General features: G+C 43.7%; 1 protein-coding gene across 1 annotated transcript in view; it reads left to right on the forward strand.

The window, feature by feature from the left end:
• The first annotated feature begins 21,780 nt into the window (after positions 1–21,780).
• LOC139376279 (phosphatidylinositol 4-phosphate 5-kinase type-1 gamma-like) overlaps positions 21,781–25,712 on the forward strand; it is a 14,947-nt gene continuing 11,015 nt past the window's right edge. The window contains exon 1 of the mRNA XM_071118638.1: positions 21,781–22,133. Within this exon, the coding sequence (XP_070974739.1) occupies positions 22,016–22,133 (118 nt within the window). The 5' untranslated portion in view covers positions 21,781–22,015. The remainder of the gene's footprint in view (positions 22,134–25,712) is intronic.

Genomic DNA, 25,712 nt, shown 5'->3' on the forward strand with positions numbered 1-25,712 from the left:
AAATAACCCATATTAACATATGTAGCCTGCAAAACAAGGTTCATGAAATTGTCAATTTACTAACATCAGAATATTTTTATATTCTAGCCATCTCTGAAACACACATAATTATTTTAATGCAGTAGTAGCTATACATGGTTATACAGGAAAGATAAAAATGCAAATGAATGAGGTGTTTCTATATACACTGAACAAAAATATAAACACAACATGTAACAATTATAAAGATTTGACAGAGTTACAGTTCATATAAGGAAATCAGTCAACTGAAATACATACATTAGGCCCTAATCTATGGATTTCACATGATTTCACATGACTGGGAATAGATATCTTTAAAAAAAAAAAGTAGTGGTGTAGATCAGAAAAGCAGTCAGTATCTGGTGTGACCACCATTTTCCTCATGCAGCGTGACACATCTCCTTCGCATAGAGTTGATCAGGCTGTTGATTATGGCCTGTGGAATGTTGTCCCATTCCTATTCAATGGCTGTGCGAAGTTGCTTGATATTGGAGGGAACTGGAACATGCTGTCATACACGTTGAGCCAGAGGATCCCTAACATGCTCAATGTCTGGTGAGTATGCAGGAAATGGAAGAACTGGGTGTGCAGACTATTTCAGCTTCCAGGAATTGTGTACAGATCCTTGTGACATGGGGCCGTGCATTATCATGCTGAAACATGAGGCGATGGCAGCGGATAAATGGTACGACAATGGGCCTCAGGATCTCATCTCGGTATCTCTGTGCATTCAAATTGTCGTCGATAAAATGCAATTGTGTTAGTTGTCTATGGCTTATGCCTGCCAATACCATAAACCCACCGACACCACTCTGTTCACAACGTTGACATCAGCAAACCCCTCGCCCACACGTCTGCCATCTGACCGGTACAGTTGAAACCAGGATTAATCTGTGAAGAGCATACTTCTCCACTGTGCCAGTGGCCATCAAAGGTGAGCATTTGCACACTGAAGTCGGTTACGACACCGAACTGCGGTCAGGTCAAGACCCTGGTGAGGATGACAAGCATGCAGATGAGCTTCCCTGAGACAGTTTCTGACAGTTTGTGCAGAAATTCTTCAGTTGTGCAAACCTACAGTTTCATTAGCTGTCTGGGTGGCTGGTCTCAGACGATCCCTCAGGTTAAGAAGCCAGATGTGGAGGTCCTGGGCTGGCATGGTTACACATGGTCTGCGGTTGTGAGGCAGGTTCGACGTACTGCCAAATTCTCTAAAATGACGACGGAGGTGGCTTATGGTAGAAAAATTAACATTAAATTCTCTGGCAACAGCTCTGGTGGACATTCCTGCAGTCAGCATAGCAATTACACGCTCCCTCAAAACTTGAGACATCTGTGGCATTGTGTTGTGTGACAACTGCACATTTTAGAGTGGCCTGTTTATTGTCCCCGGCACAAGGTGCAAGTGTGTAATGATCATGCTGTTTAATCAGCTTCTTCATTTGCCACACCTGTCAGGTGGATGGATTATCTTGGCAAAGGTGAAATGCTAACTAACAAGGATGTAATCAAATTTGTGCAGAACATTTGAGAGAAATAAGCTTTTTGTGCGTATGGAACATTTCTGGGATCTGTTATTACAGTTCATGAAACACGGGACCAAGACTTTACCTGTTCTTTTTTTCAGTGTATGTCCAGAGTCATATTCCTTTTAGGCTCAGAGACAATCTCTTCACATGATGGCTACAGGTTAATCTGCTTTACGTGAAGCCTATTCTCGTAAGAAGTTGCTAAAAGTCAGTATTTGGACTATATGTGTGAAATGTATGTGATATCAACAGAGGTATATATTCTGGGTGACATAAAAATTGACTGGTTGTCATCAAGCTGTCCACTCCAAAAAAAGCTTTAAGCTCTAACTGTAAGGTTCTGCTTTTCTTTTCTTAGTCAACCTTGTGTTCTTTTTCTTTGTGTTCTTGAACGTAGCCCTGTCTTTGTGTGTTCTGGAACGTAGCCCTGTCTTTCATTTTTGTTCGTTGATTTCACGTTTGTTTTTCACCTGGTCTCATCAGCTCCCTATTTAGTTCAGTTCTTTCTGTTAGTATGGTTGTGAGGTATTGTTTGTTTTTGCCTGTCTACCTGTGTTTGACCATTGCCTGCCTGTGACCACAATTCCTGCCATTCTGTGAAGGTTGAATAAACATCTGCCGCGCACTGCGCGTGAATCTACACCTTTTTCTCCCTGAGTATTCATTACAGTAACTGATGCCTGCAATCTGGTTCAGGTTATCAGTCAACCAACCAGGGTTTTTACAAACAGAACAGGAAATAAATCATGCATGTGTAAATCTTCTCTAAAGCAGTATCCAAATAAAGTGTTTTTTGTTACATGCTCCGAATACAACAGTGAAATGCCAGCAATGCAGTTTTAAGAAAATAGAGTACAGAAAATATTCACTAAATAAATAAAGTAATACAATAAAATAACGAGGCTATATACAGGGCGTACTGGTAGTGAGTCAAAGTGCGGTTAATTGAGGTAATTTGTACATGTAGATAGGGGTAAAGTGACTATGCATAGATAATAAACAGCAAGGTATAGGCAAATAGTCTGGGTGGCCATTTCATTGATTGTTCAGCAGTCTTATGGCTTGGGAGGTAGAAGCTGTTAAGGAGCCTTTTGGACCTAGACTTAACAGAGAGAACAGTCTATGACTTGAAACTTCAACAAACTTGAAGCATTTATGAAATTGCTCCTTCCTGTTACTGATAGGCATGCGCCCATCAAGAAACTGACCGTTAGAACCGCCAAATCCCCATGGAGAGTTGATGAATTGAAACTGTATGGCTGAGGGGAGAGGCAAAAGGAATAGCAAATAAGTCTGATAAAACAGCAGAAATTGCTGAAGTTGGTAGCGGAGTACAGACAAAGGCAAAGGTCATTCCACTACCCAAGAATAGCAAAGCACCCTTTAATGGTTCAAACAGCCAACCAATCAGCTCGTTACCGGTGCTTAGCAAACTTTTGGAAAAAATGGTGTTTGACCAAATACGTTCGATTTGACCAATTATTTTGACCAATTATTTTATAGAAAACTAAATTAACAAACTTTCAGCATGCTTATAGGGAAGGGCACTCAACATGCTCGGAACTGACACAAATGACTGATGATTGGCTGAAAGAAATTAATAAGAAGATTTTGGGAGATGTTTTGTTAGATTTCAGTTTTTGATATCATTGATCATAACCTATTGCTGAAGAAACATAGGTATTTTATTAGCATCCACATTAGCTGTTGCAAAAGCAGCAGCTACTCTTCCTGGGGTTCACACAAAACATGACATAATAGAGAACATTAATAGACAAGAACAGCTGAAAGACAGAAGTATTATTATTTTTTTATGGATGGAAAGTTACCTTCTAATAGAACACACAGGGTTTTGTTTAATGGAAGCCTCTCTAATGCAAATTTGTTTGATTGTGGTGTACCGCAGGGCAGCCAGCTTGGGCCATTATTGTTTTCTGTTTTTACCAATGACCTTCCATTGACCTTGAGTAAAGCCTGTGTGTCTATGTACACTGACGACTCAACCGTGTACACATCAGCTACGACAGTAAAATAAATAACTGATACACTTAACATAGAGCTCCAGTCAGTTTTAGAATGGTATCTAGCAATAGGCTGGTGCTAAATATCTGAAAAACTGAAAGCATTGGTTTTGGTACAAATCACTCACTCAACCCTAAACCTCATCTAGATCTATTACAGAATCATTTGGCAATTGAGCAAGTTGAGGAGACTAAACTGCTGGGTGTTACCCTAGATAGCAAGCTGTCATGGTCAAACATATAGACTCAACGGGAAGAGGTCTGTCTATGATAAAATCCAAACTCTCATACAGTTGTTCTGTCATCATTATAATCCCTTAGTAATCAGTGGGATCTCGCATTTTTGCAACACACAGTTTGAAAAAGCAGATGATCAAACAAAGCTTTGGTCATCATTGATGACATATTCTAATAAAGTAATACACGCATCGGCACACTCCTTCAAAGTTAGCTGCTTCAAGATTTGGATGCATGCCTTGGCGCTCCGGTATCAAACGTAACATCAATAGGATTTAATAGAGCAATGGTAAGGATTTTTGGTGTGCTGAGACATGTAATGTGTGTGTTTTGGTAAATTCAATTAACCAAAGGTAGCTAGGTCAAATCCTGGACTGCTATTTTTACACAACGTCATTGATAGGTACAACGGTCAACTCTGTCCAATGTGCCTCCAATGATGATCCATGGCACAAAGCCTCCAGTGATGATTCATGGCAAGAAGCCTCCAGTGATGATCCATGGAAAGAAGCCTCCAGTGATGATCCATGGCACGAAGCCTCCAGTGATGATCCATGACAAGAAGCCTCCAGTGATGATCCATGGCACGAAGCCTCCAGTGATGATCCATGGAAAGAAGCCTCCAGTGTTGATCCATGGCACGAAGCCTCCAGTGATGATCCATGGCAAGAATCCTCCAGTGAGGAGTCATGGCACGAAGCCTCCAACGACGGCCTCCAGTCCGGAGCCTCCAGCGACGGTCTCCAGTCTGGAGCCTCCAGCGACGGCCTCCAGTCCGGAGCCTCCAGCGAGGGTGCCCAGTCCGGGGCCCGCAATGAGGGTGCCCAGTCCGGGGCCCGCAATGAGGGTGCCCAGTCCGGGGCCCGCAGCGAGGGTGCCCAGCTCGGGGCCCGCAGCGAGGGTGCCCAGCTCGGGGCCCACAGCGAGGGTGCCCAGCTCGGGGCCCACAGCGAGGGTGCCCAGTCCGGGGCCAGCAACGAGGGTGCCCAGTCCAGGGCCCGTAACGAGGGTGCCCAGTCCGGGGCCCGCAGCGAGGGTCCCCAGTCCGGGGCCCGCAGCGAGGGTCCCCAGTCCGGGGCCCGCAGCGAGGGTCCCCAGTCCAGGGCCAGCAACGAGGGTCCCCAGTCCGGGGCCCGCAGAGAGGGTCCCCAGTCCGGGGTCGGTGGCAAGGGTCCTCACACCAGAGGCGCCACCAAAGCGGGGTGAGCCAGAGGTGGAGCGGGGTCTACGTCCCGCACCAGAGCCGCCACCGTGGATAGATGCCCACCCGGACCCTCCCCTATAGGTTCAGGTTTTGCGTCCGGAGTCCGCACCTTTGGGGGGGGACTACTGTCACGCCCTGACCTTAGAGAGCCTTTTTTATGTCTCTTTTTGGTTTGGTCAGGGTGTGATTTGGGTGTGCATTCTATATCCTTTATTTCTATGATTTGTGTGCCCGCAATGAGGTGTTGGTCGGGTATGGTTCTCAATCAGGGACAGCTGTCTATCGTTATCTCTGATTAGGAATCATACTTAGGTAGCCCTTTTTCCCTCCTTTCATTGTGGGTAGTTAACTTTGTTTATGGCACTTAGCCCTGTTAAGCTTCACGGTTGTTTTGTTATTTCTTGTTTTGTTGGTGACGTTTTATATAAATAAAAGAAAATGTACGCTCACCACGCTGCACCTTGGTCTAAAATTATTAAACTAACAGCCAATGTTAACTTTTTATTTGGGGCTATGGCAGTCAATTAAAAAACATTGTAATAGTATTTCTGATTGTCTTCTCAACTCACCATTACATACTTTTAATGTGGGGCTATGACTGTCAATTGCAAATTAGTCTGGCATAATGTCTCTTATCTGGTCCTCATCTCTGCTGTCACATCCAACCTGGAGCGATATTTGGTTTGAATGCAAACGAGAGAAATGAATCCAGCTTCACACATATGAGCTGTTGAAGGGTACCATGAGTTGTATGGTGCTTTCAAGACAACTGGGAACTCTGAAAAATACGAGGTCAAATCATGACGTCAGTGGTCTTAAGGTTGGAAAGTCATAGTTCCAGAAAGAGGCTTGAGTTCCAGAGTCGCAATTCCGAGTTGGATGACTGTGAAAAAAGCATTTTTTTCCAGTCAGTGCTAGTATTTTTTCGAGTCCCCAGTTGTCTTCAATGCGCTGAAGTCGGAAGTCTGAGATTTCTGAATTCCAAGTTCCCAGTTGTTTATTTATTCCTTTTGTGTCAGGAACCAAAACTCCTCCATAGTGACTCATGAATGCTTGTCTGCAGCATTCGGTCACATGACAGCTCGATCATCTGTTCAATTTCACTTACCGGTATGTCAACTGAGCCAGGATCCCCTTCAAACAGATTGGGAAGTAGTTCCCAAAGTGGTCTTCTAAGCGTTAGAAGTGAGCAATCACCATTGGTGTGGGACACTTACCGATGCTGTTATTTAAAACTTTGTACCCCTTTTCTCCCCAATTTTATGATATCCACTTGGTAGTTACAATCTTATCCAATCGCTGCAACTCCCTTACGAACTCGGGAGAGGCCAAGGTCAAGTGTCATGCATCCTCTGAAACACGACCCGCTAAGCTGCATTGCTTCTTGACACACTGCTCACTTAACCCGGAACCCGTATGTACAGCTGGCGACCGAAGTCAGGGTCCATGCACCCGGCCTGCCACAGGAGTCGCTAGAGCGTGATGGGACAAGGACATCCCGGTCGGCCAAACCCTCCCCTAACCCAGACAATGCTGGGCCAATTGTGCACAGCAACATGGGTCTCCCGGTTGTGGTTGGCTGCGACACAGCCTGGGATCTTACCTGGGTGTGTAGTGGCGGCTCTAGCATTGCAATACAGTGCCTTAGACCGCTGCGTAAAAATTTACTGTCTTAGGTCAGTTAGTAGCACCACTTTATTTTAAGAATGTGAAATGTCAGAATAATTAGTATAGAGAATGATTTATATCAGATTTGATTTCTTTCATCACATTCCCAGTGGGTCAGAAGTTTACATACACTCAATTAGTATTTGGTAGCATTGCCTTTCAATTGTTTAACTTGGGTCAAATGTTTTGGGTAGCCTTCCAAAAAGCTTCCCACAATAAGTTGGGTGAATTTTGGCCCATTCCTCCTGACAGAGCTGGTGTAACTGAATCAGGTTTGTTGGCCATCCTTGCTCGCGCACACTTTTTCAGTTCTGCCCACAAATTTTCTATGGTATTGAGGTCAGGGCTTTGGGATGGCCAGTCCAATACCGTGACTGTGTGGTCCTTAAGCCATAACTTCCTGACTGATATCTTGAGATGTTGCTTCAATATATCCACATAATTTCCCTCCACATGACGCCATCTATTTTGGGAAGTGCACCAGTCCCTCCTATAGCAAAGCACCCCCACAACATGATGCTGCCACCCCTGTGCTTCACGGTTGGGATGGTGTTCTTCGGCTAGCAAGCCTCCCCCTTTTCCTCCAAACATAACGATGGTCATTATGGCCAAACAGTTCTATTTTTGTTTCATCAGACCAGAGGACATTTCTCCAAAAAGTACGATCTTTGTCCCCATGTGCAGTTGCAAACCATAGTCTGGCTTTATGGCGGTTTTGGAGCAGTGGCTTTTTCCTTGCTGAGCGGCCTTTCAGGTTATGTCGATATTGGACTCGTTTTACTGTGCATACAGATACTTTTGTACCTGTTTCCTCCAGAATCTACACAAGGTCCTTTGCTGTAGTTCTGTGAATGATTTGCACTTTTCGCACCAAAGTACATTCATCTCTAGGAGACAGAACGCGTCTCCTTCCTGAGTGTTATGATGGCTGCGTGGTCCCATGGTGTTTATACTTGCGTACTATTGTTTGTACAGATGAACCTGGTACCTTCCGACGTTTGGAAATTGCTCTCAACGATGAACCAGACTTGTGGAGGTCTGCAATTATTTTTCTGAGGTCTTGGCTGATTTCTTTTGATTTTCCCATGATGTCAAGCAAAGAGGCACTGAGTTTGAAGGTAGGCCTTGAAATACATCAACAGGTACACCTCCAATTGACTCAAATTATGTCAATTAGCCTAACAGAAACTTCTAAAGCCATGACATAATTTTCTGGAATTTTCCAAGCTGTTTAAATGGCACAGTCAACTTAGTGTATGTCCACTTCTGACCCACTGGAATTGTGATACAGTGAATTATAAGTGAAATAATCTGTCTGTAAACAATTGTTGGAAAAATTACTTGTGTCATGCACAAAGTAGATGTCCTAACCGACTTGCCAAAACTATAGTTTGTTAACAAGAAATTTGTGGAGTGGTTGAAAAACAAGTTTTTATGACTCCAACCTAAGTCTAATTTAACCGGGTAATCTCTGGTAGTGAAGTGAGCTGTATCAAAGTCCTGTCACTGCTTCACTCCCTGGCTACGCTGATGCTCCACCTCCACGAAAATATCAGTCTCTGCTTCCTCATCGCCATCCTCACTGTAATACCAAAGGTATTAGTAAAAGAGTGTTGTAAACATTACTCAAACCCATATCAGTGCATCTTGCTTTTTTTCCCACAAACATATACACATTTCATCAACAAGTAATGTCAATTCACGAATTCATCCCTGTTCCAATCTGGTCAATAGTGAAATATCAAAACAACACCAAGAACTCAGCCCCTGTCTTTGGTCCATTGAACATCACCTCTGAATAGTCCGTCTTTCTGGAGGCCTGCACTGTGTCATTAGCTACTGTCACACTCCCAGTACCTGGTATCAAATAAACATCCCCACTACTGTCACACTCCCAGTACCTGGTATCAAATAAACATCCCCACTACTGTCACACTCCCAGTACCTGGTATCAAATAAACATCCCCACTACTGTCACACTCCCAGTACCTGGTATCAAATCAACATCCCCACTACTGTCACACTCCCAGTACCTGGTATCAAATAAACATCCCCACTACTGTCACACTCCCAGTACCTGGTATCAAATAAACATCCCCACTACTGTCACACTCCCAGTACCTGGTGTCCCAGAAACATTCCCACTACTGTCACACTCCCAGTACCTGGTGTCCCAGAAACATCCCCACTACTGTCACACTCCCAGTACCTGGTGTCCCAGAAACATCCCCACTACTGTCACACTCCGAGTACCTGGTATCAAATAAACATCCCCACTACTGTCACACTCACAGTACCTGGTATCAAATAAACATCCCCACTACTGTCACACTCCCAGTACCTGGTATCAAATAAACATCCCCACTACTGTCACACTTCCAGTACCTGGTGTCCCAGAAACATCCCCACTACTGTCACACTCCCAGTACCTGGTGTCCCAGAAACATCCCCACTACTGTCACACTCCCAGTACCTGGTGTCCCAGAAACATCCCCACTACTGTCACACTCCCAGTACCTGGTATCAAATAAACATCCCCACTACTGTCACACTCTGAGTACCTGGTATCAAATAAACATCCCCACTACTGTCACACTCACAGTACCTGGTATCAAATAAACATCCCCACTACTGTCACACTCACAGTACCTGGTATCAAATAAACATCCCCACTACTGTCACACTCCCAGTACCTGGTATCAAATCAACATCCCCACTACTGTCACACTCCCAGTACCTGGTATCAAATAAACATCCCCACTACTGTCACACTCCCAGTACCTGGTATCAAATAAACATCCCCACTACTGTCACACTCCCAGTACCTGGTATCAAATAAACATCCCCTCTACTGTCACACTCCCAGTACCTGGTGTCAAATAAACATCCCCACTACTGTCACACTCCCAGTACCTGGTATCAAATCAACATCCCCACTACTGTCACACTCCCAGTACCTGGTATCAAATAAACATCCCCACTACTGTCACACTCCCAGTACCTGGTATCAAATAAACATCCCCACTACTGTCACACTCCCAGTACCTGGTATCAAATAAACATCCCCACTACTGTCACACTCACAGTACCTGGTATCAAATAAACATCCCCACTACTGTCACACTCCCAGTACCTTTTGTCACAGAAACATCCCCACTACTGTCACACTCCCAGTACCTGGTATCAAATAAACATCCCCACTACTGTCACACTCCCAGTACCTGCTGTCACAGAAACATCCCCACTACTGTCACACTCCCAGTACCTGCTGTCCCAGAAACATCCCCACTACTGTCACACTCCCAGTACCTGCTGTCACAGAAACATCCCCACTACTGTCACACTCCCAGTACCTGGTATCAAATAAACATCCCCACTACTGTCACACTCCCAGTACCTGCTGTCACAGAAACATCCCCACTTGTTTCTGTTTCCTGTGTGCCCAGTGGCAGTATGCCTGTGTCCGGAGCATCTTCAAATGTCTCCTGTGTTTTCAAAAGGTTTTGTCTATTGCGTCGATACACAGCCCCATCTTCTGTCCTGACTGTATATGACTCCAAGACAGTAGCCTTTCTATCCCATGAATCCGGACCCCGAATTTGAACTACATCCTGAGCTGCCAATGGTGGCAACACTACCAGTTTTGTCAAAGTAGAGTTTTTGTCTTTCCTTCAACTGCAGGGCCCTGACCTGCACAGCTGATGGGCAGTCATTCCTGCAGAGAATAGGCAACCTGGAACGCAACTTGCATCCCATTAGGATTTCTATAGGTGACCAGACATACTCCAAGGTCGCAGCTCCTTAAGATAATACATTCAAGTTTAGATCAGTCCCACTATCTGCTGCCTTTTTAAAGAGTCTTTTCACGATTTTCACACCCTTTTCAGCCGTATCATTACTTTTAGGATATAGTGAACTAGAGGATATATGTCTGATCTCATAATGCTCTGCAAAAATCTTAAACTCGCTGCAAGCAAATTGTGGTGCATTATCGGAAACCACCACTAGGGTGAGCCCATGCCTAGCAAAACATTATTTCAAATGTAAAATGACAGTCGTTGCTGTCGTGCTGGACAGGAGTGCAATTTCAGGGTAATTTGAGAAGTTGTCGATAGTTAACAAATAGTCCTTATCATTGCAGTGAAACAGGTCAACTCCAACCTTCTCCCAGGCTGTATTGAGTACCTCTCCCATAACCATGGGTTCCTCGGGCTGACTATAATTACATTTGAGACTTGTCACAATTTCCCACCATTTGCTCTATGTCCAAATTTATATTGGCCAATAAAGGAAATCTGGCCCTTATCTTACATTTTTTAGCTCCCAGATGTCCTTCATGCAATCTCTGTAGCATGTCCTGATGCATTGAAGTGGGAATCACCATTCTGTTTGTCTTCAACAGCACACTGTCGACCACTGACAGCTCTGCACTTAGTGGGAAGTACTGCTTACAAGATACTTTTTGCCAGCCATTTTCCAGATTCTGGGTCACCTTGCAAAGATTGGGATCTTTTGTGGTCTCTTCAGTCCCGCTCAGAAACAGGAAATGACCATGACCATATCCACCTGCAAGGCAACCTCCTCCATAGACTTCCGGACTGATGCTGATTTGGGTCACCACTGGTGGAGCCCTTGAGAGGGCATCTGCTAACACCAAAGCTGATCCCGGCACATAGGTTCGAACAAAATCATAGCATTGCAACCTCATCATCATCCTTTGAATATGAGGAGGCATGTCATTCAGATTCTTTAAAGGGATTGGAATAAGTGGTTTGTGGTCTGTTTGTAGAATCAGCTTTGGTAAGCCATGAATGTGAAGGTAAAACTTCTCACAGCCAACAACCAAATAATTGACCATGCCCAAAACACACTGACTGCTTTTCCTATCAGTGGGGTTTGCCATCTCCCTCACAGCTTTGACATTGGTATTATCAGGCTGCACACCCTCAGAGGACAGCTTATCCCCATGAAATGTAATCTCCTTCACACAGAACTGGCATTTAGCCTGGTTTAGCTTCAAACCATGCTCCTGAACCCCGAGCAGAGTATTTTCCAGCCGCTCAATGTGTTTCTGAATGGAGGACCCCAGACCACAAAATCATCCATATACACTCGGACTCCCTCTAATCCCTCACACTTTCCTTGGCCTTGTGAAAGAGCTCAGGGGTAGAGCTTATGCCCAAAGGTAACGTCTTAAAGGAATATCTTCCAAATGGGTTATTGACTGTACAATGTTTGGTGCTGGCTACATCCAACCTCACCTTCCAGAATCCATTTGAAGCATCCAACTTGGAGAATTAGTGTGCACCAGCCATTTCACATACCATATAGATTCCTCCCTCTTAGGAATCTGAAAATGCTCCCTTTTGATACATTTTTTAAGGTCCTTGGATTCCATACAGACTCTCAGATCTCCATTCCTTTTACGGACATACAGTTGAAGTCAGAAGTTTACATACACTTAGGTTGGAGTCAGTAAAACTTGTTTTTCAACCACTCCACACATTTCTTGTTAACAAACTATAGTTTTGGCAAGTCGGTTAGGACATCTACTTTGTGCATGACACAAGTCATTTTTCCAGCAATTGTTTACAGACAGATTATTTCACTTATAATTCACTGTATCACAATTCCAGTGGGTCAGAAGTTTACATACACTAAGTTGACTGTGCCATTTAAACAGCTTGGAAAATTCCAGAAAATTATGTCATGGCTTTAGAAGCTTCTGATAGGCTAATTGACATCATTTGAGTCAATTGGAGGTGTACCTGTGGATGTATTTCAAGGCCTACCTTCAAACTCAGTGCCTCTTTGCTAGACATCATGGGAAAATCAAAAGAAATCAGGCAAGACCTCAGAAATAAAATTGTAGACCTCCACAAGTCTGGTTCATCGTTGAGAGCAATTTCCAAATGCCTGAAGGTACCACATTCATCTGTACAAACAATAGTACGCAAGTATAAACACCATGGGACCACACAGCCGTCATACCACTCAGGAAGGAGAAGCATTCAGTCTCCTAGAGATGAACATACTTTGGTGCGAGCAAATCAATCCCAGAACAACAGCAAAGGACTGGAGATGTAAAGATGCTGGAGGAAACGGGTACAAAAGTATCTGTATCCACAGTAAAACAAGTCCAAAATCGATATAACCTGAAAGGCCGCTCAGCAAGGAAGAAGCCACTGCTCCAAAACCGCCATAAAAAGCCAGACTACGGTTTGCAACTGCACATGGGACAAAGATCATACTTTTTGGAGAAATGTCCTCGGGTCTGATAGAACCTTTTGGCCATAATGACCATCATTATGTTTGGAGGAAAAAGGGGGAGGCTTGCAAGCCGAAGAACACCTTCCCAACCGTGAAGCACAGGGGTGGCAGCATCATGCTATGGGGGTGCTTTGCTGCAGGAGGGACTGGTGCACTTCACAAAATAGATGACATCATGAGGAGGAAAATTATGTGGATATATTGAAGCAACATCTCAAGACATCGGTCAGGAAGTTAAAGCTTGGTCGCAAATGGGTCTTCCAAATAGACAATGATCACAAGCATACTTCCAAAGTTGTTGCAAAATGGCTTAAGGACAACAAAGTCAATGTATTGAAGTGGCCATCACAAAGCACTGACCCTATAGAAATCCCATAGAAAATTTGTGGGCAGAACTGAAAAAGTGTGTGCGAGCAAGGAGGCCTACAAACCTGACTAACACGTTAACACGTTTTTTTATTTTGATGTTGTTCCGACAGTTGCCACACATACACAACAGGTATAGGAAAAGAGTGTCGTAAAACATTACTCAAACCCACATCAATGCTGCGGTATATCTCCGAGTTCTGTGCTCGGAGTTCTGTGCCCAGTTGCTCTCGGGTGTATCCATTATAGCTCAGTGGGTGTATCATACAATGCGTCCATATGGCAGAGGGAGACACATTCATAACTAGAGTGCAGAGGCCTGTCTGCCGTCCCGTGATAGATGGAGCCCCATCTGTGCAAAAGCCCGCCATTCAATCCCATGGATTCTGTTTTTCCTCAGTATAGCCATGCAGCACACTGAACATCCCCTGTGCCGTTTCATGCTCGGGAATTGTGAGACAGAACAATATGTCCTTGTGAATAGCGTCCCCCCAACATGTATAGTGAACAAAAGTCAATGCATGGGCATCTCGGCTCTCACAGCTAACGTCTATTTCGTGAGCATAAGATTGCTAGCAATAGCATACATTATTTGTTTAACAGTGTTATCTGACAGAGGTATTGATGTGAGTGGCTGTGCTCCTGCCTCCCCACACCTTGTTTTCACCATATCAATTGTGGCCGGTAATATCAAAGTCTCCGCAATAGTGTGTGGTTTCATAGCGTAGCGGGCCTTGTCATTCACCGGGGGCATTGTGCAATGGTCAAGTGCAGCCGTTTCCTTTGATCTAAGGGTGCTCTCTTTTTAAGGTTAACCATATTACAATGAAAAGCACATTTTTGTCCATTAAAATAACATCAAATTGATCAGTAATAGGAGTGTAGACATTGTTAATGTTGTAAATGACTATTGGAGCTGGAAACGGCAGATTGTTTGTGGAATATCTACATAGGCCCATTATCAGCAACCATCACGCCTGTGTTCCAATGGCACTTTGTGTTAGCTAATCCAAGTTTAGCATTTTAAAAGGCTAATTGATCATTAGAAAACCCTTTGCAGTTATGTTAACACAGCTGAAAACTGTTGTCCTGATTAAAGAAGCAATATTACTGGCATTAGCATTAACATTTGTGGGTTCGATTACAGGCTCAAAATGGCCAGAAACAAAGCACTTTCTTCTGAAACTCGTCAGTCTTGTTCTGAGAAATGAAGGCTATGACATGTGAGAAATTGCCAAGAAACTTAAGATCTTGTACAATGCTGTGTACTACTCCCTTCACAGAACAGCGCAAACTGGATCTAACCAGAATAGAAAGAGGAGTGGGAGGCCCCGGTGCACAACTGAGCAAGAAGACAAGTACATTAGAGTGTCTAGTTTGAGAAACAGACGTCTCACGAGTCCTGTTGGGGAATAATCAGAATAGTTGGGTAACATAGATAAGATGTTTTATTTTCATTATATGCTTATGTGAGATATGTCATTAGAATGTCTATTTTTGGATAATACTGTTTTGGCCGGTTGCAGTTATCTGTTCTCTGTCATGGGGTCAGTTACTTGGTCCGCAGAGAGGGGAGGGGTCAAGCTTGTCTTCATATGTAAACATATCTTTTAAACCAATTATCTCTTGGCTCCACAATGTCTGTGTGCCAGTCACTGTGACTCTGTGATCTTGTCAAGGAGGGGTGTATTTGATATATGCCTGTTGATGAGGTTTTGTTTTATGGTCCTGAGAGCGAGATAAGAACATAGTTTAGGTGACAAAGCTGAATGATAATTTATAGCCAATGCTGTCTGGCTATGTGTGTCTTTGCTATAAAGGATCTCAGTTGCAATGTGTAAGGACTCTCAGAGAATTCATTTATAGACACTGAATTGATCTGAGAGTCACAGGGTTGTGATGGAGCTCATATAATTAAAGATTACTTTATGATAACTCTGACTTGTGTGTGGTTTGCTCTCATGATTTGGTAAATACAGGAAATTTCCACTACAGTCCTCAACTGGCAGCTTCATTAAATAGTACACGCAAAACACCAGTCTTAATGTCAACAGTGAAGAGGCGACTCCGGGATGCTGGCCTACGAATATACAATGTTTGTTTGCTTACGGTCATTTTTATTAATGCATTCAATATATATCATCGCATTAGTTTACCGTTCTCATTGTCGGAATGGACACGTTGTTTGCAGAGCTCTCAACCTATGCTACATTTCTGAGAAACATGTTTTGGTTTATTTCATTCCATTTACGAGTTTTGTCAATTTATTCTCCCGTCAATGTTGAGTAAAGACGAGCACCTGATTATGCATATAAAAGAAACGTCCCTTTTTCAGGATCACGTTTATCGTCGAAGGAATGAGCATTACACCGAGGCATGTATTCTGGAGCGGGATTAATTTGGATCATAAATTTCGGCATGCCTCGAAAAAATATAGTGTGCACAACAGTGGGAAAAAAACCCTTGCCGAAGACCAAAACTAAAAAAAATGTCCCACAGTGTCATCATAATACACTGCTCAAAAAAATAAAGGGAACACTTAAACAACACAATGTAACTCCAAGTCAATCACACTTCTGTGAAATCAAACTGTCCACTTAGGAAGCAACACTGATTGACAATAAATTTCACATGCTGTTGTGCAAATGGAATAGAAAACAGGTGGAAATTATAGGCATTTAGCAAGACACCCCCAATAAAGGATTGGTTCTGCAGGTGGTGACCACAGACCACTTCTCAGTTCCTATGCTTCCTGGCTGATGTTTTGATCACTTTTGAATGCTGGCGGTGCTTTCACTCTAGTGGTAGCATGAGACGGAGTCTACAACCCACACAAGTGGCTCAGGTAGTGCAGCTCATCCAGGATGGCACATCAATGCGAGATGTGGCAAAAGGTTTGCTGTGTCTGTCAGCGTTGTGTCCAGAGCATGGAGGCGCTACCAGGAGACAGGCCAGTACATCAGGAGACATGGAGGAGGCCGTAGGAGGGCAACAACCCAGCAGCAGGACCGCTACCTCCGCCTTTGTGCAAGGAGGAGCAGGAGGAGCACTGCCTGAGTGCTGCAAAATGACCCCCAGCAGGTCACAAATGTGCATGTGTCTGCTCAAACGGTCAGAAACAAACTCCATGAGGGTGTTATGACGTCCACAGGTGGGGGTTGTGCTTACAGCCCAACACCGTGCAGGACGTTTGACATTTGCCAGAGAACACCAAGATTGGCAAATTCGCCACTGGCGCCCTGTGCTCTTCACAGATGAAAGCAGGTTCACACTGAGCACATGTGACAGTCTGGAGACGCCGTGGAGAACGTTCTGCTGCCTGCAACATCCTCCAGCATGACCGGTTTGGCTGTGGGTCAGTCATGGTGTGGGGTGGCATTTCTTTGGGGGGCCGCACAGCCCTCCATGTGCTCGCCAGAGGTAGCCTGACTGCCATTAGGTACCGAGATAAGATCCTCTGTGAGATTCCCCTGTGAGACCATATGCTGGTGTGGTTGGCCCTGGGTTCCTCCTAATGCAAGACAATGCTAGACCTCATGTGGCTGGAGTGTGAAGGCATTGATGCTATGGACTGGCCCACCCGTTCCCCAGACCTGAATCCAATTGAGCACATCTGGGACATCAAGTCTCGCTCCATCCACCAACGCCACGTTGCACCACAGACTGTCCAGGAGTTGGCGGATGCTTTAGTCCAGGTCTGGGAGGAGATCCCTCAGGAGACCATCCGCCACCTCATCAGGAGCATGCCCAGGCGTTGTAGGGAGGTCATACAGGCACGTGGAGGCCACACACACTACTGAGCCTTATTTTGACTTGTTTTAAGGACATTACATCAAAGTTGGATCAGCCTGTAGTGTGGTTTTCCACTTTAATTTTGAGTGTGACTCCAAATCCAGACCTCCATGGGTTGATAAGTTTGATTTCCATTGATCATTTTTGTGTGATTTTGTTGTCAGCACATTCAACTATGTAAAGAAAAAAGTATTTAATAAGAATATTTCATTCGTTCAGATCTAGGATGTGTTATTTTAGTGTTCCCTTTATTTTTGTTGAGCAGTGTATATGCACAAACTGTTCCACACTGCTTTGGATGCGAAGCATGCGGATGCCTTAAGCCGGCCCTAAGTAACATCTTGCTGGGGGTACCCCTGCATTGCTAGCAAAGCATTTTAGTTTTAGAGTTTGTAATTATACAAGTTTAGCCAAGCGGCATTATGGAATGGCATGTCGCGTTGAGGGGTGGTAGGTAGCCTAGTAACCGAATGGTCGCTGGTTCGAACCCCGAACTGACTAGGTGAAAAATCTGACAATGTGCCCTTGAGCAAGGCACTTAACCCAAATTGCTGCTGTAAGCCATTCTGGATAAGAGCGTATGCTAAATGTAAAAAATGGGCTTAGAGAAAATGTTGAAATTGTTTATGTAAATTCATGCAATTCTACAAATTTTGCCATGTGGCGGAGAGAGAAATGTGCAGTTTTACAGCTAATTTCCTGCAATTCTACACATTTTGCCCTGACTTATGCCATGTTAATATTATATCTGAGTGAGAGTCACTTGCAAAATCATTGGGGGCCTCCCGGTCCGTAATTCGACCATTATTACTACATGTTTAGATAGCTGGCTAGACTAATTTACCAATCTAAAAAATGTTAGCTTACATGGGCTAATTGAGTGACTGTCAATGGCTGGCATAACAAGAGAAAAACTGCTGATGCACAACTAAATTTAGAAATTGCACAAATAGAAAAAATAAATGTATTTGTTATTTTTTAGAAATGTATCCGTAGGCCTACAAAAGGGGGGCCCATCCTTGTTGTAAACCCTCCCTGAAGTCATACTAAACGTTGCTAAAGAAGAGTTTTAGTTATGGAAGTTAGCTTAGCTAAATTGTGGTACCTAACCTAACCCTTGTGCATGTTGATAACACTGTATCAGCTCAAACATTGTGGCTACATGACACTAACCAGGTTTCCTCCATCCACATTTCATGGATGGAAACAGGACATGCCGGTACAAATATATAAATGCTGACAGACAAATTCTTTGTTCGACATGGTGGGATCTCTGTGTGGGTAAAATGTACTATGCGAGAAATGGCGGTGGAAATGCCTTTATGCACAAATATTGATATAATAACCATCATATCGAAATAAACCTGGAGTCACACGAAATCTTATGTGTTCCTCTCACTACGTCTTGGGAAAGCATGCAGTTTATTAGGCTGCAGATGAAATGAATTATGCTGAACTTCACAGGGTGGTGAAAGTGCACGCGATGAGCTTGATGCTACTTTCCTATTAATATCAAGGGTCTTATTCTTGTGACATGATGTTTGATGCTTCCTACTCAGCACGAGATGTCTATGGACAGTGGAATTACTACAAAAATAGTAGTTCCAAATAGTAGTTCCAAAATGTTTAGTCCGTCCATATTGGTCCAAATTTAGCTGAAGATCAGCCTGACTGCTGGCTAGCTGTACTATGAAATCCACGAAAATAATCATAAATTGAATATTTAAAATTATAGTGGCTGTATGGAAATATCCACAACAAAATATTCATCTTTTCTTTTTTTTTTAAACAAATTTGCCTGTATTCATATGGGTGCACAATATTAACAAGTGAATATATTACAATTTGAATTCGGTATTTGAATCGCCATTTGCTTCTGTGACATACTGCGCAAGTGCTGGGGGACAAAAGATGTGATAGCAAGTCATTCGTGCCATTTGCTCCTCTCACGGCCACACGCCCCACAGCGACAACTTTCAAAAACCGAATCCAAAAGAGGACTGGTATACAGTACATTCAAACTGGTGAAACGGAAGATCACATCAGGTTTAATAATCATGATCTCCTTTGAATCATTTGGTTTTTTTTCTCACTATATTTACTATTTACTTTCGTAAAACTGTTTTGCAGAAAATGAAGAAGAGTGTGACTAGGGCTGTGGCAGTCATGTAATTTTATCAGTCGGTGATTGTCAAGCAAAAAACTGCCGGTCTCACGGTAAATTACCGTTAATTAACGCAAACATGTTTACCATCTCCTGGCTTCCACGCATGGCCTACAAGCCACTGATGCAAACCTTTGGAACATCTATATTTTAAAAAGTCGAATAAATCCATGTAATATAGCCTACACCATCACAATAAATCCATTCTTTATTTTTAAAGAATGGATTTAGACAGGTCCAAAGAAACATGATTTGAAGAAAATTTCGTTTATTTCAGAAATTCAGAATTGTCCTAATGTTAGCCCCTGATCTGGCTATGCCATATTGCTGTGGGCTACACCAGTTTATTTAGCAGACAAGATTTGCTTAGAAATCCGTGGCATTACTTTATAGTATGAAGAATGCAACTGAACACCGCTGAATGAAATAGAAAGGATATTTTCTTAAAACGACATGAAGGAGTGTGCTCATATGGCTGTTCAGTGTTGAGCGGTTAACAAAGGAACAGGTCCTCCTATATGCTTCATTTAGTTATTTATGTATCTTTCATTGTGATACAAACAGTGGGCTGGCTATATGTTTGGATTTTTAATACATTCTAAGGCTGCATGATGTGACATTGATGATGATTTTTTTTTAAGTTGCATGAAATACATGAGCTCTACTTAGTTTTTTCTGCAGACTGCACAAACTTCATCAGTCTCTCATTCACAATTTGACAAGCACTTGATAATGCCTTGAATTTCCCGGCGGCATCCCCTTTGTGTGGCCGTAACGCCCCCTAAAGAAAATCCATGCCTTTTGCGACCAGTGGTCGTTGTGCCCTGAATATAATAATTATAATTCCCTTCTTCCGGCTGCGTGCTCAGAAGCACATCTCACTCACATGGCTCCCTCAGCTAGCTCAATTCTTATTAGCCAATGCCTGTCTTTTACACAGGCTACAAGTGAAGACAGACACATCGGGGATGCAACTGAGTGTGTCCTTATCCAATTCTGAGGCATATATTGAAGATATTGGAAGAACTGTCCACATTTACTTTATGTCAGCCAAAAAGAGTAGGCCTAATAAACAACAAAAACCACTAGCCTATGTCAATCTACTATCCCCCGTAGTACAAAGGTTGACCTATTCTGTGCATGAAATAAATGTTCCAAACATAGTCTGGGACAGTCGTGGGATGCCAAATTAATACGACCACTCACATAAAAAAACAATTTAAAAGCAATGAGGCTGATGCAACAGATCAGAACGTTTAGTTTAAATTGTTGATGAACTCTTAGGCTATTTCTTCACATTATAAGCGCAGCAATGCTCACACGACAGTAGACTATGACACAAATGTTCCAAAATACAATCAATTAACGGGAAAACACCATTCTCAAAAATGACTGCAAATGCGTTTATGCCTGCAATGCTTTCATTATAATGGTGCATATTTATGGTGAAAATGAGCTTCCCCAAACTACACATGCGCTGCGTATACCAGTTAGGCTCTACACCTGTTGTAAAGTGAATTAATGTGCTTAATTTTAAGAAGTTATTTGGCAAATTTAGTGAAACAAACCTTGCCAAAACATATAGGCCTATGGGATACGCTACATTAGGTGTGCGACTATAATTTGAAAAAGTCGCAAAAAAAAAGACTTGCACTGTTTCTTGCCTTACTGCCAACAAGCTGGGCATCATTCACATGTGATAATATATCATTCACGAGTGATAGGCTAATATAGTCACCCATCACACTATTCTTGATTTAATCCTGTCTTTACATATACTAAATAATAGGTAGGGGCGAGGAGAGGGACGGAAGAAAAACTGTTACATTGATGCTATTGACCCGGATAACTGGTTGCTGCGGAAAAGGAGGAAGTTCAAAAGGGGGTGATACAAGAAGTCAGCTCAGACAGATCCACCTCAGAGAGGCCCAGCCCACGAGCTCCATCAGCAGCAGATGAATATGGACAGTGAACGTTTTAGTGCATCGAACCGAATCACATCGGTTTGTTCTCTAATCAAACCGAGTTGCACCGAATATCCAATCGTCTTGGAAGGGAAAGATGCGCGTCCCTAACACACACAGCTGATGTAGCTGCTAACACACTGAACCCCTTGTCAAAACCCACCCCAATCAAGATGAGAATGACTGCCCCCCCCCCCCCCCCCCCCCCCTATTTTATGACAGTGTTGCTGCAAGATCTTTACTCTGTGTGTAACAGAATGTATCTTTATTTTCCCATTCGGAACGGAAATCCTTCTTGCTCCTCAGTAGGCTACCCATCCCGACAACATTTAGTGGACAAACATGCCCAATTAAATTACGAGTTGATTTCGCATAGACTGGATTTCTGTCATTCTACATGAGCATGTCAACCGCAAGAGGAGAGAGAGAGAGAGAGAAAGAGAGAAGGATGCTCCAATGACATGCATGACAGACTCTCCTACGGGAATGACGCAGCCGCCGCTGTCATGCAACGCTGCTAGGTTTATAAGGAGCGAGGCGAGCAGTTGCCTAGGTTATAGCGGTAGGATATCCGACAAGGCAACACCAATAGGCTATTGTTTGTATTCATGGGCGTACAATTACCACGATGAAAATAAGAGTGGTGTTGAAGAAATGCCGATGAGGCCACGTATTTAGCCTATTCAACGTGATGTCAGAGTGTCCTGTAGGATACATTTCGCATTTGCCCTTGCATCAACAAAGGACATTATATCGAGACGCTTATCCTGGAATTGTAAATGGATGAGACTGCGCCAGCGGGGGAGGCCGGGGGAGGCATGCCCACATCGGGGGCGGGTAGATCGGACCAGATGGATACGGCCGGCCTCTCTCTCAAGCTGCATTCTGGAGACATGGGTTCGTATGTCTGGGCTTTATTATGACACTAGTTTAATTGACTAAATACATTTGCATGAGAGATTGTTCAGATGAGCTAAACTGTCAGGAGAGCGCTGGCAACGTTCGACGGGGAGTATAAGGGTTCATTCAGGTTTTGGTCCAGCTGTCAATTATGGTCTGTCTCAGTAGACTAAATTATCTGTCAGTTTCCAGGCCTAAGAAATGATTTATGGTAATAGGCTTATAACTAACCAAGATGGTCATCCTGCTATTTCTAAAGACAAGGACAAGCTGCCAGCAACCACCAAAAGCAAAAGCCTAATTAATGAATGCAGACATTGAGCATTCAGAAGCTGACCTAGTCCTGATTGAAATGTACAGCATGCATTAGTTGGCAGGCAATGTCCAGGCCCTGACTATGTGAAACAGGTCAAGACAAACTGTCTAGTTCGGAACCCAATTAAAGGTCATGTCTGCCAGTCTGTGGCATCAGATCATGGTCAATTTCTATCAAAAGGAGAGGGAATCGGGCCTCCACCGTCAAGCTCATGATTGTATAAGTTTGTGATTTGCAGAGAGGGAGAGAGTGTCTGTCTGTCTGTCTGTCTGTCTGTCTGTCTGTCTGTCTGTCTGTCTGTCTGTCTGTCTGTGTAACAGACTATCTATATGATTCTTTGATCGTCATCTCCACTATCTTATTTAATCGTGGGATGTCGATTAAGGCAGCCCGCCTCACCGCGGAAGACACATTTCAGTTGGATGCATTCAGTAGTACAACTGACTAGGTATTCCCCCTTTTCCCTTTAGAGATCAAACTAGGCCAATGTCTTTGTCACATAAAAGTGTTACAATTAAAGATGAAACACCAGGAAGCAGATAGAAACTTAATACATGGCGTTGAATTATAAATGAACAAAAATGCCCTGAGCCGCTCTGCCTCAGCTTTACCTGAGTGTACACTGAATGACCAGGAGAACAGACTATATAGAGTGTATAGGCAACAGCGCCACCGTTTAGCCTATATTACAATAATCCTTGAATATAGGAAGAACACCATGTACCAGATATGTGTGTAATCGAACGCGCAATTGTAATGGAAAAACAGAATACTGTCTTAGTCCTTCATTGTATTCTAGTCTGTTACAGGATGTCTATTACAGAACCCAGAACCAAATCTCTCACGTGCGCTGGCCAGCTACTCAGTTTTTGATTCTGTCACAATAGACTATTGCATAGTTCCACTGCTATTACTCTGGTATAACAGCAGTATAATGTAAGCGGCCTTTATTTATAGATGATAAGACAAGAGTCCGAGGTGAACTGGAAGCAGTATGTGTGTATGTGTTACAGATGGATGGTTTGGTTCATGTTAAACCAAACCATCAAGCTGTACTCCATCTTCTGTGCTTCCTGTCAGCGAAGCTGTTCAAGCAGAGTTAAACACTGCACATACACACACTTGTGCTTTCCTCCTTTGTCAAACCAAGTATGAGGGAATGAACAGTACGGAGTAGGAATGAATGAACAGTGAATTTCAATACCATGGCAGATTCCCTATTGCACATGGAGTAAATGGAAATTGAATGGGCTACAGGGGTGTTTGTGTTCGTAGTTGACACACACATTTGATTTGTACAACATAATTGACTGGTTTTCTTAGCAGCTCTTCTTGCAGTCATTTCCCTATTGAATTTTTACAGTTTCCCATCTGTAGAGAAGCAGCAACTCCCCCAACGCACACGCACACACACACACACACACACACACACACACACACACACACACACACACACACACACACACACACACACACACACACACACACACACACACACACAGAGTAGCAGACCATTATCTGCTGTAATCTGCTTATCAGCAGCACTTAGACTAGTGATGGCGCTAGAGACTGGCATCTGGTACAATTCTCATCCAGCAGACCTCTAGCCCCTCTCTTCCTCTCTCTTCTATTTCAAGTTGGCTCGATGTCCTTTGGGTGGTGGACCATTCTTGATACACACAGGAAACTGTTGAGCGTGAAAAACCCAGAGGCGTTGCAGTTCTTGACACAAACCGGTGCGCCTCGCACCTACTACCAAACCCTGTTCAAAGGCACTTCAATCTTTTGTCTTGCCCATTCACCCTCTGAATAGCACACATACACAATCAATGTCTCAATTGTCTCAAGGCTTAAATATCCTTCTTTAACCTGTCTCCTCCCCTTCATCTACACTGATTGAAGTGGATTTAACAAGTGACATCAATAAGGCATCAGAGCTTTCACCTGGATTCACCTGGTCAGTCTGTCATGGAAAGAGCAGGTGTTTTTAAGGTTTTGTATACTCAGTTTACATTGCTATCTGAGCAGTCTGATTTCTCTTACTAAGTGTTGCACCAGCCCAAAACTGCACCTGCTCAAGCCTGAGGGAAATTGTCTCAAATCTCCTACGTTGGAAATTAGGGATGTGTGTGTGTGCCTGGGAGCACACTTGTGTGTACAGCATCGTGTGCACGTGCGCGTGGGTGCACGCTTGCAAGTAACAGCTCTATCCCCTAGTCGGCAGTGTTGTGCTATTAGACAGTCTTACACAACTCTTGTTTACGTCTCAATAACACACGCCATCAGTCGGCCATCTTCTGAGCTGACCAGTGAGAGGCCTAATCCTCTTCCTACCATAAAACCCACACATGCCGAACAGTCTAATGGCTACAAATTCCAACGCAGTCCCTGGAAATGTCGATGCCTCTGGAAACCCAATCAGTCATTTTATGATCTGAAACCTTCCGTCTTTTCAGTCTATATTGCAAAATGAACTGTTGAGCGTATAAGGAGGCCAGTGTCTTAGGCACTGACCCACGTTTCTCGCTTTGCTCCTGACTAACCGAGTGAGGAACGAGACTTGGAAGCATGGCTAGTAGTAGTGTACTGTGTAGGAATAGTGGTCCTTTGAGGCTAGCTCCACAGCGTACTATGACTGGCCTCAATCCTACAGCACAGTTTCCCTTACTACCTGAGTGTTCGATTCTGAAGGTTTTGTTTGAGTGTTCAATTCTGTTTGCGTTCCATCCGAGTGCTCCTCCATCTGAGCGTTCCGTCTTTCCGTCTGTTCCGTCCGTGTGCTCTTTCTCCGTTTTCTGTCTCGGGATTGTTCTGAGAGTTATGTCTGTCTGAGTGTTCCGTCCTGAGTGTTTTTTCCCCCTCAGTGTTCCCTACACGTTTCGGGTCCGAGTGTTCCCCCTCAGTGTTCTGTCTGTTGAGTGTTTTGTCTGTCTGAGCGTTCCGTCTGGGTTCGAGTCTGTGTGTTCTATCTTTGTAAATGTTCTGCATATATAATTAGTAATTAGAACTCTGCGTGACTGGCAAACTCCTGCCAAAGAGACCCTGCTAGCAAGACAACCTTCCAGAAGCTGATCTGTTGTCTGATGGTCATTAGCCCAGTGTCATTGCTAGACCTTTAGGTCGATGACTAACGAGATTGGGTCGGCTCTAGTGTGTCCCATTGTTTTGTCTCTGGTGTGTGTGTCTATCTGTCCTTCTCTCTCACTCATCTGTAAGTCTCTCTCTTTCTTTTCGCGGGCCAACTTCCTGGCGCTGGTTGT

Source organism: Oncorhynchus clarkii, chromosome 20 (assembly GCF_045791955.1).
Source record: "Oncorhynchus clarkii lewisi isolate Uvic-CL-2024 chromosome 20, UVic_Ocla_1.0, whole genome shotgun sequence".
In the NCBI taxonomy this organism is placed as follows: Eukaryota; Metazoa; Chordata; class Actinopteri; order Salmoniformes; family Salmonidae; genus Oncorhynchus; species Oncorhynchus clarkii.